This window comes from Rhinatrema bivittatum, chromosome 1, assembly GCF_901001135.1.
Source record: "Rhinatrema bivittatum chromosome 1, aRhiBiv1.1, whole genome shotgun sequence".
Taxonomy (NCBI): Eukaryota; Metazoa; Chordata; class Amphibia; order Gymnophiona; family Rhinatrematidae; genus Rhinatrema; species Rhinatrema bivittatum.
The window spans coordinates 160,085,308-160,100,981 of NC_042615.1; the positions used below are offsets into that span (position 1 = coordinate 160,085,308).

Here is a 15,674-nt window from a genome sequence, read left to right on the forward strand (position 1 = left end):
CAGGGAGCACTGAAGAGGACGCATATGCACCCTCACCCACAGTACCACTTCTAGGGTTGCCGCCATCAAGCGGGTAAGAGCATACAGTCGGGTGCAGAGGGGTCATCAACAGATGGAGCTGGACTATCAACTTCTGAAGTTGAACCGTCGGCAGGAACACCTTGCCCTGCTGTGTGTCGAAACAAACTCCGAAGTATTCCAGCAACTGAGAAGGCTGAAAACCACTCTTGGCTAGGTTCACCACCCAGCCAAGTTCCAGCAGTAGGGAAATTACCTTGTGAGACCCCAGGCAGTTCTCTTCTGGCGACTTGGCTCAGAGTAGCCAGTCGTTCAAATACGGGAGTTTTAGGATTCCAGCCCTTCAAAATTCTGCCGCAACTATTGCCATCACCTTGGAGAAGATTCTGGGAGCGATGGCCAAACCAAAGGGCAGTGCCCAAAATTGAAAATGGTGCCCCAGCACTGCAAACTGGAGAAAGCATTGATGTTCCGGTCAGATGGGAATGTTAACTTATGCTTCTGACACATCCAAGGAGGTCAAACTCCGACTGCAGAGCCAGTATCACTAAGCTCAATGTTTCCATGTGGAAATGGTTCACTGCAGATGATGGCTGACACCTTTGAGATCCAGGATGGGATGAAAGGAGCCCTCCTTCTTTGGCACAATGAAATAAATGTAATACTGCCCAGTATTTTCTTGAGACGCAGACACTGGGACCACAGCCCTCAAAACTGAGAAGCCTTGACAATGTACTCTCCACCACCTGCTTCTTCTGCAGGGATGGCAGGGCCACTCCATGACCACGTCCGGAGGAACACTGCGAAATTCCATTGCATATCCGTCTCACATCACTTCCAGGACCCACTGATCCAATGTGATTTCAACCCACCTCTGATAAAAGAGAGAGGCATTCCTCTATCTATTCCCAAGGGTGGGTTGGCAAACCTTCATTGGGAGGCTCAGGAGGTACAACTACCCAAGCCTGCACCTCTTCTGGGCTGTCTGTGACAGAAGAATTGAGACCTACCAAAAGGCCGAGTCCTCTGAAAGGTTGCTGCTCTATAAGGTTGAAACCGCTTGGATCCTCTAGCCCGACCTCTCATGTTAAAAGGGCATTGCGTCTGCCTCTCATCCTCCATCAAACGAACCGGAGATTCGCCCCACTTACTGGCCAGTGTCTCCAACTCGCTCCCAAATAAAGGCAAACTGTTAAAAGGGCAATTTGGTGAGATTAGCCTTGGAGGTTGCATCGGCCGACTAATATCTCAACCATAACTGGCACCTGGCCGCTACTATTGAAGCCATCCCTCTGGCGGAGGTGCGGACCAAATCACAGCCCGAATCTGCCAAGAAGGCCGTGACTGGTTCCATAACTGCCCTGGAATTCACCCCAGAGCGGGGCCTAGCCAATGAAGTCTGCCCTCATCCTTCGACGAAACACGGAGACCAGGAGGAAAGAAGACCTAGCAGAACTCTCACTGTCTCTGTAACAATTTTTTTTTTTTATATTAGGAACACTTACTGGAACTCAGCCTTACCTGGCTGAGCACAGAGACGGTCTCCGGGTGCAGGGGGAGAGGGCATTTGCCATCACCACTGCGCTCTGCTTCCTGCAACCATTGCCTTTCTGCTGCTTAAGCAGCTAAGTCACGCTGGCTGAAAAAAACAGCTTCCACACCAAGGCACACCTCTGATGGACCACGGAAATCAGCTCAGGAATTCTCAACTGGGGGAGGGACCTTATGGTATCACCGCAGGAGAGGGAGCAAATTAATTTTCTATTTTTCTCAAATCGAAGCACTCCCCACGGGGGAGATGAACATCCACCATCTGCTGGAGACGGAGCATACTGGCAGGCTGATGTCACTGGAGGGGATTATATATTGTGACTTCAGTTTACTTCATCTCCATCTGCTGGTAGGGGAGCATAAACCCACTTGTTCTGGATCCATCTGACTGGATGCTAAGAAAATGCAAATTGTGGTTTGAAGCTACCAATGAGTGCAATAATGCATTATGATGCTCACCAGAAGCCCAACAACAAAGAATCACCACAAAAGATGATAGCACAATGCAAATTTTGGTTTAAAGCTAAAACAGAATATCATATTTCTTGCCAGAATCTTAGCACTTCAATATAGCCATATCTATGTCAGTTGGGAACAAATTGTTTCATAGAATACTTGTAGTATTGGCTGACAGCCACTTCCTGGCTGTTTATATGGCAAGTGCACATTCATGTACGAAAAAAAAAAAAAGAATTCTGTATACAAACCAAGAAACCTCTTATATACATATATAAATAAGCAAAAATATGCTATGCTGGTGTTCTGGCCATAAATATATTTATTATAGCCACTGAAATACAGCTTTTCTGATGTAATCTTTCAACCTAAATTTTAACAAGTAGGACACAGATAACCCTAGGATGGAGAACAAAATGCCAAGCTACTATACAAATGCCAAAATACTGCTTAGGAATGACAATGTCAAATCACTTATGAAAAATAATGGGTTTTGTATTAATTTTTCATTTCATAGCAACTAAAAGTATAACAAAATTTTAATTAGTACACAATAGGTATTCTGGAAAACCCAAAATCTTATTCTGACAGAGGAGTGAGAGAGAGTGGGGGAGGTGTGAAATCACAAGAAATTTGTTATATCAATTTTGAAAATGTGATTCTCCCTAAACCATAATAGCATCTTTGCTTCTTTAAGTATGCTTAACCAGCAAAACCCCCTTCTGTTCACATTTCTTCAATACCTTTTGAATATGGTCCATATTTTCATTGATTAGATGGGCATATATTTCCAGAAGAATGGGACTTATCCATGAGGTCATTACAGTTCAGTGATCATTGGTTTTCATTGTGAAACTAACAATATTCAAATTCTGACCTCCAGATGAAATGTTCTTTTAATAGTGTCTGAAACTATGTACAAGGAAAAAGCACAATTTAAATTCTAGGGCAGCAAGCATAAAGAAAGCAGACAGAGAACACATTTCTAATTTCTAGGTCTATACAAAAATGAACACAACACTCTCCATTTAACAAGTAGGAAAATATGCCTGAGTAAATCTTAAAAATACTTGATAATCCCTGTGTGAAAACCCCAAAATAAAACTATTTTGGTCAGGTTGATTGCATCATAGCAAGTACTGTAAACAAAAAAAATCCTCAAAATGCAAAATACTGAAACAAGAATCCTAATGCATGAGGATCTACGTGTATGCTTCCTCAGTTTAAAAGGTTAAGAATTTGCTAATAAGAGTTTGTAACTGCTTGACTTGTATCTGACCCTTATAGAAGGCAAATAAAAACAGCAGCCCAATTTTTTTGGTAATTTATTTTTGTTGCACTATTTTCCAACATACCAAATTTTTATAAGAGGGTGGAAGTACCACGTGGGACATCTTACTTCAAAATCTGCTATATAAAAATGGACAACTGGCTAACTGTAAATGACAAATCCACAAATATGGATAAAGAATCTACAGTGATATCTTCTGTTTGGGGTAGGGTTGAGCAAGAACACATTTTCCCTAAATGTAAGAGTGGAGAGAGAGACTGTAAACAGTTTACCTTTTTCAGTTCTTGTTTACTGTGTGCAGATATGTGTGGGTATGTATTACATATGTAACAGCACTTTCCATTGAATCAAATGAACTACTGCCCAGTCAAAGAAATAAAATTAACAAGTGACAAGTCAGTAGTTTGTACAGCAGGCAACAACTGAATGCTATATCAAACCTTTCTCCTACATCTTCTTTGAACATTATCAAAATAAAAAAAAAAAAAAAAAAGTCAGTTATGTTCACTTATTCAATGGAAAGAAATAGTGGTTCCTCAGGACTGTGACCTCCAGAGGCAAAATTTCCCTTAGCACTGGGCAATATGATTCTCTGGAATCAATATTTTCATTACTGACATCTTGGCAGCCCATCTATGCTTGTAAAAAAATGTCTTGAAGAATAAATAAACCATTCTAGGAGACCAGACTTAAAAACAGTGTATTGGTTCAGCAGTTTGATCTGCTAGATCTAATGAAATACAAGCATGCAAATCCACAGGCACACAGGATCCTTCTTAAAAACAGTATGGTAGTCAATGAGTCTCAGCAACAATTTGATGGCTAAGACATACTCAAGTTGTCACTTGAACCAAAACCTAAACTCTTGCAGGTCTGCAAAACACTAAAATAGGCTTATTTCTCCATTGTTTCAGCTTAGCTCAAATCATTTTTACAATATTTAGTAAGAAAGAAATTAAAGTATTTCCACCTTTTTAAATTTACACAGACGTTTAATTAGCTTTATTTACAAAGCAGTTTTTCAGTCTCCAATAGTCCCTAGATAGCATTATCAGGTAAGAGTGCTATTTTTTTTAAAGAGAATTTATGCAGAATCTTAAAAATAACAAATGATGGTTTCTCTTCAATATGGGGCAAGCTGGACTACAGGAGCAGCTATTCTCTACATCTCAGTTACTCAGAAGTAGTTCTGTTGCAGTCTCTACATCCCATGATTTTGAAGACAAGGCCACTATTACTGCATTCTATGGAAAACAAAAGCAAAACATGTAGATGTTAAAAGCACAAAACAGCTTCATATTTGAGCATCACTATGGAAAAAAGGTGTACCTAATGTGTAGTCTGCAACATTTCAAAAGCATACACAGCATACAGTAAGACGTATTCTGTATTGATTAAAAGGTTCATTATTTTTGAAATTCTTTAAGATGTTCCCCTGAGTTTCACATACTAAATCAGATTGTTTCTTATAATCATGACAGACACACATCAATGAGATGTCATTTAATATTATATTAATTACATTTTAGATTTATATGCCACCTTATTTCAAATAAGATCCAGAGTGATTCATACCATAATTATTCTACGAGAATGTTAAATTTAAATTTGTAAGTAACTCAGATGCAATTCCCCTTACAATCCTTAGATCACCTGTGGTCAGAACAATGAAAGTGGAAACTTTTATTGACACAGGATGGGCATTATACTACCAGGTAATTGCATGTATTATTAACTAAGAAAATTGTGTGCATATATATTAAACACAATATAATACTTATTATTGAAACACACTCTGCAATTCTCCTTACAGTACCTTAGAACTCTTCTGGTCAGAACAATGAAAGTGAAAACTTTTATTGACTTATGATTACATATAAGGTAATCTGAAGACTGATAGAACTGGTAGTGCCTATTATGATGGCTTTGAAAGCTCATACTACTTTTTCTCTATTGGGTGGGCCTCCTTCGAATTGATTCCACCTTATCAATGTCCTTTTTAGAATTGTGAGCTCCAGAATTGCAAACAAAGAACAGCATTTACTCAATACCCAAATCCCAAAACTAGTGCAGGAAGCTCATAAGGCTGCATCAATTTCAGCACTTACAACCCAAAGTGGTGTTTAATGAAATGGAGAAATTACTTACCTGATAATTTCGTTTTCCTTAGTGTAGACAGATGGACTCAGGACCAATGGGTATAGTGTACTCCTGATAGCAGTTGGAGAGAGGGATCAGATTTCAATCTGACGTCAGCCCTAGTACATATACCCCTGCAGGAAGTGCAGCTCTTCACTATTCTCCTCGAAAAGCATTGTGAATATATGTGTGACTGACTAACTTGAATAACTTGATTAATTTGAACTGGTTGAATTGGCTATTGCTGGAGACTGCCAGTGCCCTCAACCAAGAAGCGTCGACACTCGGTAGGATGGGTGTCCTAGATGAAGGAAGGCATGGCTTACCCTTGAATCACTCCCTCCCCGGGGATGTCCCCCGAGAATTCCATGAGTAACGGCAGCTGTGGGTGGGATGCTGAGTCCATCTGTCTACACTAAGGAAAACGAAATTATCAGGTAAGTAATTTCTCCATTTCCTAGCGTGTAGCAGATGGACTCAGAACCAATGGGATATATAAAAGCTACTCTCAAACTGGATGGGAGGCTGCCCGTGGCCCACTTAGTACTGCCCTTGCAAATGCTGTGTCCTTCTGAGCCTGAACATCCAGGTAGTAAAACCTGGAGAAGGTGTGGATGGAGGACCATGTCGCTGCCCTGCAGATCTCGGCGGGTGACAGCATCTTGGTTTCCGCCCAGGACACTGCCTGGGCTCTATTAGAATGGGCTTTGACTTGTAAAGGCAGTGGCTTGCCTGCTTCCACTTAGGCCACCTTGATGACTTCTTTGATCCAGCGGGTTATGGTTGCTCACGAGGCCGCTTCCCCCTGCTTCTTCCTGCTGTGAAGGACGAATAGGGTCAGTCTTTCGTATGGATTCCGACCTTTCCAGGTATCGGACCAGGAGCCTGCCGACATTGAGATGTCATAGACTTCGAGCCTCTTCTGAATTCTTATGCTCATCTGGTGATGGTAGCGAAATGGTTTGGTTGAGATGGAAGCGAGACACCACTTTGGGGAGGAACGACGGAACTGTGCGTAACTGGATGGTTCCCGGGGTGAGTCTGAGGAACGGCTCCTGGCAGGATAGTGCTTGTAGCTCGGATATTCGACGAGCTGAACAGACTGCCAGCAGGAAGGCTGTCTTCAATGTTAATAGTCGGAGAGACAGGCTGCAGAGCGGTCTGAAGGAGGTTCCTGCTAGGAAATCTAGGACTAGGTTGAGGTTCCAAAGAGGCACCGGCCACTTTAGGGGTGGTCGGATCTGCTTGACTCCTTTCAGGAAGCGAGAGACATCCGGGTGAGAGGCTAAGCTGCCGCTTTCGCTCTTGGTTCCGTAGCATGATAAGGCCGCCACCTGTACCTTGATGGACTTGAGGGACAATCCCTTCTGTAGTCTGTTCTGTAGGAATTCCAAAATCGCAGGAATTTTGACTGAGTGTGATGTTGTGGTCCTCACACCAGGATTCGAATACTCTCCAAATCCTTATATATGTTAGGGATGTGGAGAACTTGCGTGCTTGGAGTAGGGTGTCAATTACTGCCCCGAGTATCCTCTCCTCCTTAGGTGAGTCCTCTCAATGGCCAGACTGTAAGAGAGAATCAAGCTGGATCCTCGTGGAGGATTGATCCCTGTTGGAGCAGGTCTCTGTGTGGAGGTAGCGGCAGGGGGTTCCCTGTCAGCAGTTTTCGCATGTCTGCATACCATGGTCTTCTTGGCCAGTCCGGGGCCACTAGAAGTACTGGCCCCCTGTGGTGTTCTATCTTGTGGATGATTGTGCCCAATAGGGGCCACGGCGGGAAGGCATATAACAGTCTCCTGTGGCCAGGTTTGTACCAGGACATCGATTCCCTGGGACTGGGGTTCCCACCTGTGGCTGAAGAAACTGGGTACCTGGGCGTTGGACCGGCCACACGAGATTCTCCAGTAGAGTTTTGACTCTGTTGGTTGCCTGGTGGCTTTCCTCTGGGGATATCGTTCTGATCAGCCAATCGTCTAGATAAGGGTGCACGCGGATTCCTTCCTTCCTCAGTGTTGCTGCCACCACCACTATGATCTTTGAACGTCCGGGGTACAGTGGCTAACCCGAATGGTAGTGCCCGGAACTGGTAGTGACTGTCCAGGATCGAGAAGCGTAGAAAACGCTGATGCTCTTGATGGATCGGAATGTGTAGGTAAGCTTCCGACAGATCCAGGGAGGTAAGGAACTCTCCCAGTTGAATCGCCCTTATTACCGAGTGCAGGGTTTCCATGTGGAAGCGGGGAATCTTCAGGTAACGGTTGACCACCTTGAGGTCCAGGATAGGTCTGAAAGTTCTTCCTTCTTGGGAACGATAAAATAGATGGAATAATGGCCAGTATTTATTTGTTGTGGAGGCACCGGTGTTATAGTCTCTAAGGCTAGTAATCTGGTCAGTATAGCTTCCACTGCCATTCTCTTGGAAGGGACGTGGCAGGGAGATTCCACAAACTTGTCCGAAGAGAGGTGGTGGAAATCCAGGTAATATCCCTCTCGAATGATGGATAGGACCCACTTGTCCGAAGTTATCTCGACCCATCTTTGGTAGAATAGGGCCAGTCTGTCCCCTATGGCTTCTTCCGTTGGATGGGTCGGCTGATCTTCATTGTGGGGTGCGGCTGGGGTCTGGGCCCGAGCTGGCTCCCCTTTTATTGTGCTTGTTCTGAAAGGACTGGCCTCAGCCTGCGGGGCGGGCCGCTTGATATGAGCTTCTATATGGGTTGAGGCGCTGTGATCCTCTGCCCCTGGAGGTCCAGGAGAAGGATCGTTGGTTTCTCTTATTCCTGCCCTCTGGTAGCCGCAGCAGTGGGGACTCGCCCTACTTGTTGGCTAGTTTCTCTAGTTCGCTTCTGAACAGGAATGTTCCCTTGAAAGGCATCCTTGTGAGTTTCGTTTTGGAGGATGCGTCGGCTGAACAGTTTCGGAGCCAGATTTGTCTTCTGGCTACCACGGCGGATGAGACTCCTCTAGCTGCTGTGTGTACCAGATCCGAAACGGCGTCTGCGAGGAATGATACGGCTGGTTCCAGGGCTTCCCCAGGAGTGTTGCTCCTGGGTCTGTGCTAAGCAGGCGTGTGTCACCACGGCAAAGACATAGCGGAGACGTCAAAGGACTGTTTGAGGATAGACTCCAGACGTCTCTCTTGAGCATCCTTGAGTGCTGCTCCTCCCTCCACTGGGATAGTAGTGCGCTTTGAGACCACGCAGACCATGGCATCCACTTTAGGACATGCCAGGAGATCTTTGGCGGCAGGGTCCAAAAGGTACATGTATTTATTTATTTAAAATCTTTTATATACCGTCGTTTAGTAATACACCATCACAATGGTTTACATATAGGCACATATATTTGGTTTGGTTATAGATGAATTTATAAAAGTGCCATTACAATGTCGGTACATGCTCATATAAAATAATGTATAAGAAAAGTGGCATGGATCTCGTCCATGTATATGATTAATATGGTTATCATACAAGGGTTATGCTTAAGCTGGAGTTTTTCTAACTTATTTATTTATTTTTAATTTTTATATACCGATGTTCCTGTATAATATACATATCGCACCGGTTTACAAGGAAATAAAACTGTTGCCTCGAGGGCAGCTTACATTGAAACACATAACAGAAAATAACTTAGCAATAAATAACTTAAATTACAGAGAACAGACGAAAAACTGATTAAACTGCAATATAGAACTATTAAAAGACATATGAACAGAAGGAGAAGGAGATCAGGGTCTATAATGTAATCGTATTCCTCGGATCTTAGTTTTCCAGGGATGTTTGGGTGAGAGCTCAAGTCTTTAGTTTCTTTTTCATTTTGAGAGACCTGTGGCAGGGATCTTGGCAAAGGGGATCGGGGTCTATAATGTCAACGAAATTCCTCGAGTCTTAGTTCTCCGGGAATGCTTGGGTGAAATTATTGAGTATAAAATAAAATAAAAGTAAAAGTTGTGGAACCAATTATCTAGGTAACCTTGTTCTGAGTTTTTTTCATTCTCTGTTCTCATTGTGAAATGCTTTTCTGAATAGCCAGGTTTTTAACCTTTTTTTTGGAAGATTTTTGGATCATTCTGTAGTCTTGTCTCTAGTGGCATTGTGTTCCATAATGTTGGACTGGCCAAGGATAGTGCTCTCTCTCTAACTTGTGTTAGTTTCGCCGTTTTTACCAATGGGATTGTTAGTAGTGCTTTATTGGCTGACCTCAGATTTCTTTGGGGTACGTGTAAACGTAGTGCTGTGTTTAACCAGTCAGCTTTATCTTCATTGATTAGTTTGTGAATTATGCAAAGTGTTTTAAATTGCACTCTCTGTTCTATTGGTAGCCAGTGTAGTTTGGCCAGTGTTTGGGTAATGTGGTCTCTTTTGCTTTCGCCAGTGAGTATTCTTGCGGCAGAGTTTTGAAGGACTTGTAGAGGTCTTATTGTGGAGTACGGTAATCCCAGAAATAATGTGTTACAGTAGTCAGTACTTGTGAAGATAAGTGCTTGGAGGACTGTCCTGAAATGTTTCTGGGTTAGTAACGGTTTCAGCCTCCTTAGGATCATGAGTTTGGCGTAGCCTTCTCTGACTTTCAGTGATATGTGGTTTTTAAGGCTAAGTTCTGTGTCAATTGGTACTCCTAGGTTTCGAGCTTTCTCGGCTATATTCACTTCCTGCCCGTTTTTAAGTTTGATAGGATGGCTGCCAGAGCCTGGCCCACTTTGAACATGGTTTCTGGGGCCTCCCATTCCAGGTCAGTTAGTTGCTGGATGGCTTGTAATAGTGGGAAATGGCGGGAGGTCTGACGAAGTCCCTCCAAAAGTGGGTTCAGCTTAGGTTCCCCCGAGGCACTTGTGCCTGGGATGGCAAGCTCTTTTAAGCTGAGTGTGACCAGGTCTGAAAGTTCGTCCTTGGTGAAGCACCTCATGGTTCGATGGGGTTCTGTCCCCAGAGGGAGTTCCCCTTCTTCCAGGGGTTCTGACTCCTCATCTGAGATGTCTGTGTCCCCGAAGGTGGGGCTTCTGGGCAGTGGGATCACTTCCCTGTGCATAGAGGGTCCTGGCAGGTTGAGGTCCTCTGGTGGTGCCTGTGACCGCACTGTAGGAGGCCTCTGTTGCATGTGGATGAAGATATGCAGACCTTTGAAGAATTCCACCCAGGAGATAGTAGCTGGGTCTAGACTAGGGGGCGCCGTATCCCTGGGGAGCCCCGTTTGAGGGGGGTCCCGCTGTGTGATGCTAGGTCTGGTGTACCGCTCGAGAGGCTGGGGTCTGGTACCGGCTGGGGAGGGCCATGAGTTGGGTCCCCTAGGGCCTCTTCGCACTGTATACACAGGGCCTTGGCCTCCTCGTGCTGTGCCGCTCTAACGTGGCAAGCTGGGCAAAGGCCCTGAGCTTTGAGCTTATTTTCGGGTGGAGCAATGGTTTGTGCGCGTACAATACAGTTGTGCGCTCCGGTGTGCGAAGATGCGCATGTGCAGAGCGATGTGCACACTGTTGTGCGCACGGGTCGAAGTTATGCGCCCAGCTCAATGAGCACATGGCTATGCGCTTCACTTGTGCGCACGGCTCGCCTCTGTGCGCACGGATCGAGACGGCGGACAGGGCCAAAATGGTGATGGCAACCACACGGACAATATGGCGACCACCTCGGAGGGTCTCCACTTGGGAGGACCCTTGGATCTGACCGGGATCTAGCCCTGCTAGGGCCGATCAACCCGGTGGCACTGGTCCCGGCTGGCGACCTGTGCGTCTCCTTGAGCTTCGGAGACCGGAGACTTTTAAATAGATTTCTACCTTACCTTGTCCCAGTGCTTCCCGGTTTCGTTCCGGGCGGTCTCCGGCTGCGGGGGGAGAGGGAAAATACCTTCACCGCCGCGCTCGAGATTGTACCCGCTGCCTCTCAGCCTCACCCGATGTCAGGGGCTAGGTCCCTGTCGAGGGTTGGCCGCCGGACTGAGGCTCGCCTCATAGGGATCACGGAAATCACCTCGGGAATCTTGACTGGGGGAGGGACCCAATGGGTGTCACCGCAGGAGAGCGGGGCTCGTCTGTAGAGGTAAGATTTCTTCTTAATTTGGATTTCTTTGGTAAAATTTACTCTAAAGCTATGCTAACATGCATAGAGTCCCTAACTGCTATGGAGACGGAAAATACTGAAGAGCTGCACTTCCTGTAGGGGTATATGTACTAGGGCTGACGTCAGATTGAAATCTGATCCGTCTCCAACTGCTATCAGGAGTACACTATACCCATTGGTCCTGAGTCCATCTGCTACACGCTAGGAAAACAGGTTTTTTTCCATAATCATATTCTATTCAGTGTCATGGGAAGACACAGTGATGGAGCTCAAACTCAGGCAGAGGAACACTGGATTTTTTTAAATTTATGATCATCTATACCAATTGGCCTAAACTGTATTGCAGAATGGTCATCTTTTTTGGGACAAATTGTGAAAATGATTCTTCCTTTTATATTATACCGAGACGACGAGTACTTAGTTTCAATTTCTTTTACATGCCTACATATATTTCTTTTGCTTATTCTTCTATTAGGATTATATATATATATATATATATTTTTTTTTTTATTATTTTTTTTGCACTGGATATTGAGAAGGGGAGAGAAGGCAGAATTTCTCTATTTTCTACAGAGAACCATGGAATGTGCATCTTATATCATTGCATTTTGCTCAATATAGGAGGAAACATTTCTGTTTTTTTCCACTGTTGACTGCATGCAGTCAGGCTTCTTATAGTTTCCATTTCAGTTTATGGCTGTACATTTCTGATTTCTAATTTGTGATCAATTCTGTTTGCAGTGAGTGTCTATGTCTTGCATATGTGACAGAAGTGAGGTATTTTGCTAGTGTGCAGTTTTGCATAGGATCTGTAGCAGATCTTGTTCTATTTTCCCCACATGAGGTATAAAATTGCTGTGTGTTCTCAGAGGACAGCAGGATGGCAGTCCTTGCACATGGATTTCATCAACAGATGGAGCCTAGCATGGAAATTTGATAGCAAAGTTTCTAGAAACTTTGAGCATGTCCGACTGGGCATATACAGCATGCTATACTGCCACAGGAGAACCAGTTTTAAGGGGAGGCGGGTGGGATTTGTGAGGTCAAACATCCTGCTATCATCAGAAAAAACTTGTTACATGAAAGCAACTCTGCTTTTCTGAGGACAAGCAAGATGGCAGTCCTCACATATTTTGGGCAGCTACAGACTGCCCAAAATGAAAAAAGGGGTAACCTAAAAGGGCCAGAATGCAAAAACTGTTTCTAGTGGCAAGAAGCCTTTTTTCTTTTTTTTCTGTCTTTTTTATTTTTATTAGGGGCAGCCTGGATGGAAAAAACAGAACCTAGGAGGTATGGGGTTGTGTTCTACACCTCAAATAGACTTTTCAGAACAGACTGGCCAGGAGTCCCTTTCAAAACAATAATAAAATGTTAATGTATGGCGAGAACTTTGCTGCAGCTTTGTAAATCTCCTCCATGAGGCCTGATCTTAGGTGAGCTACTGATACTGCCATGGCTCTGACTCGAACCCTGACACAATCTACCAGACTCAGGTTCACTTGGGCATAACAGTAGATGCAATCTGTAAAGCATGTGTTTGACAGCAGCAATCCCAAGTTTGCTGGTGTCAAAAGAAACAGAAAGCTGAATGGACTTTCTATGGGCTTTAGGCTGCTCCAAATAGAAAGCTAAGTCTATCTTGCATTCCAAATTGTGGTAGCGTTTGTTCACCTTTTTTGATATGTGGCCTACGATAACAGCAGATGTCCCACCTTATCCAGTCAGACATTATCTTAGGTAGGAACCTAGCATGCATGCATAGAACCAAGGTAGACCCATTTCTGTGCAACCTTTTGTGAAGACTTCTAAGGTGGATGCCTGGAACGCCCTTCCGGAGGAAGTGAAGACCAGAACTGTGAAGGACTTCAAAGGGGCATGGGATGAACACTGTGGATCCATAAAGTCTAGATGACATGAATGAAGAGTGGGTGGCTCGCGGGAATGATGGCTACTACCTGGAGATAATACCCTTGTTCCATAAACATACACACGGTTAATGCGACTCCAACATTGCTCTAAGCTTCAACGGCAAGACGAAATGTTGAAAAAAGGATTTGCATTCACAAAAAGCAGGGAGTAGGTTGCTTGTTACGGCGGTTACTACCCCAAACCAAATAAGCCTGATACTTCACTTTCAATGCATAACCAGCATAGCTCTCTCCGACAACGGCAGGGGAGAAAGACTGATACTTCGTGCATATCCAGCATAGCTCTCTGCTTCAAAGGCAGGGGAGAAAGTCTGATACTTCACTTTCAATGCATATCCAGCATAACTCTCTGCTTCAACGGCAGGGGGAATGAAGAAAAGTGGATCTATATACAGACAACAACCAACAAAGACTGAATTACATAGTCTGGGTAAACAAATAAGCATGGATGTAGCTTGCTTATTGAGGCGGTTATTACCCCTAACTAATTAAGCTAGATATTTCACTTGGATGCAGCTCCAACACTGCTTTTACATTAATGGTGGGGGTGGAAGGGAAATAGAACCAAAAGGTTACTAAGAGCCAAGAGTACAGATAAGTATGAGAAAAAAAAAAGTGCGAAGCTTGCTGGGCAGACTGGATGGGCCGTTTGGTCTTCTTCTGCCGTCGTTTCTACAAGTCTCCTTGGGCACTTTTATGCAGACGACATACAGATAGAGGCAAGCTATAAACCAGCTTCTGCACACACACTGTCCAATTTCAATACTTGTTTAACTAAGGTCTCAGACTGGTTAAAATCTTTTAAACTTAAAGCTAATCCTCAAAAGTCAGAAGCAATTTGGTTTACTCTAACACCATCAACTGATCTTCTCCCTACACCCATAATTTCAGGTTGTGATATACCAGGAAAGAATATGGTAACTGCCCTAGGTCTAACCTTTGATAGTCAACTCAAATTTTCTCATCACATTTCCAATCTTCTACAGACTTATTTTTTCCCAAAGTTTATACGTAATCTTCGACCTTTTCTGGATTGTGCTGATCTTAAAACCTTGACCCACTCACTTGTTCTCTCTAGATTAGACCATTGTAATGCATTATTACGTGGTCCTGCAAATCAAACAAATTCAAATGGTACAGACCACTACCACTAAGGTTATTTTTGGTGGTCCAAATTTAGCAAATGTTGCTTACCTGTAACAGGTGTTCTAACAGGACAGCAGGATATTAGTCCTCACATATGGGTGATATCATCAGGATGGAGCCCAATCACGGAAAACTTCTGTCAAAGTTTCCAGAACTTTGACTGGCCCCTACTGGGCATGCCCAGCATGGCACTAACCCTGCAGCCAGCAGGGGTTCGCCTTAAGTCTTATTTGATAGCTACAGGCAGTGACGAAAAAATAAACAAGAAAACATTACGAACCCAACACCGCGGGGCGGCGGGCGGGTTTCGTGAGGACTAACATCCTGCTGTCCTGTGAGAACACCTGTTACAGGTAAGCAACATTTGCTTTTTTACAGGACAAGCAGGATGGTAGTCCTCACATATGGGTGAGAACCGAGCTGAGGATGTCCGAAATGCACCAAATGTACCCAACGGCGTGCAACAGGCATAACAACTGGGGTGGAATTTGGTAGAGGGCATCCTGAACCCCACCGGGCAGGCGGATGGGTGTTGGTACGTCACGTTGGAAATAGGTTACGCAGGACAGACTGGCTGAAGATGGAATCTTGTTTTCTGGCTTTGTCCAAGCAATAGTGGGCTTCGAAGGTATGGAAAGAGCTCCAGGTGGCAGCCCTGCAAATGTCAGGAAGTGGCACCGATCTTAGGTGTGCTACTGAAGTCGCCATGGCCCTCAGAGTGTGCTTTAACACAGTCTTGAAAAGGAATGCCTGCTTGCTGATAGCAAAAAGATATGCAGTCCGCCAACCAGGAGGAGAGAGTCTGCTTCCCACGGGTTGCCCTAATTTGTTGGGATGGAAAGAGACGAATAAATGAGTGCCCTTCTGTGGGCAACTGTACGGTCTAGGTAGAACGCTAGAGTCCGTTTACAGTCAAGGGAATGCAGAGCCTGTTCCCCTGGATTGGAATGGGGCCTGGGAAAGAAGGTAGGTAGTATGATGGATTGATTAATGTGAAACTCCGAAACTATCTTGGGTAAAAACTTAGGGTGCGTGCGAAGTACCGCCCGGTCCTGCAGGAGTTTAGTGTAAGGCGGATAGTTAACTAGG

At 44.4% G+C, this 15,674-nt stretch overlaps 1 protein-coding gene across 3 annotated transcripts in view; it reads right to left on the reverse strand.

Moving 5' to 3' along the window:
* Positions 1-2,903: 2,903 nt before the first annotated feature.
* Positions 2,904-15,674, reverse strand: part of UBE2K (ubiquitin conjugating enzyme E2 K) — a 253,971-nt gene continuing 241,200 nt past the window's right edge. For all 3 annotated transcript variants that reach the window (XM_029589206.1, XM_029589191.1, XM_029589215.1), the window contains one exon: positions 2,904-4,560. In XM_029589206.1, the coding sequence (XP_029445066.1) occupies positions 4,486-4,560 (75 nt within the window). In that variant the 3' untranslated portion in view covers positions 2,904-4,485. The remainder of the gene's footprint in view (positions 4,561-15,674) is intronic.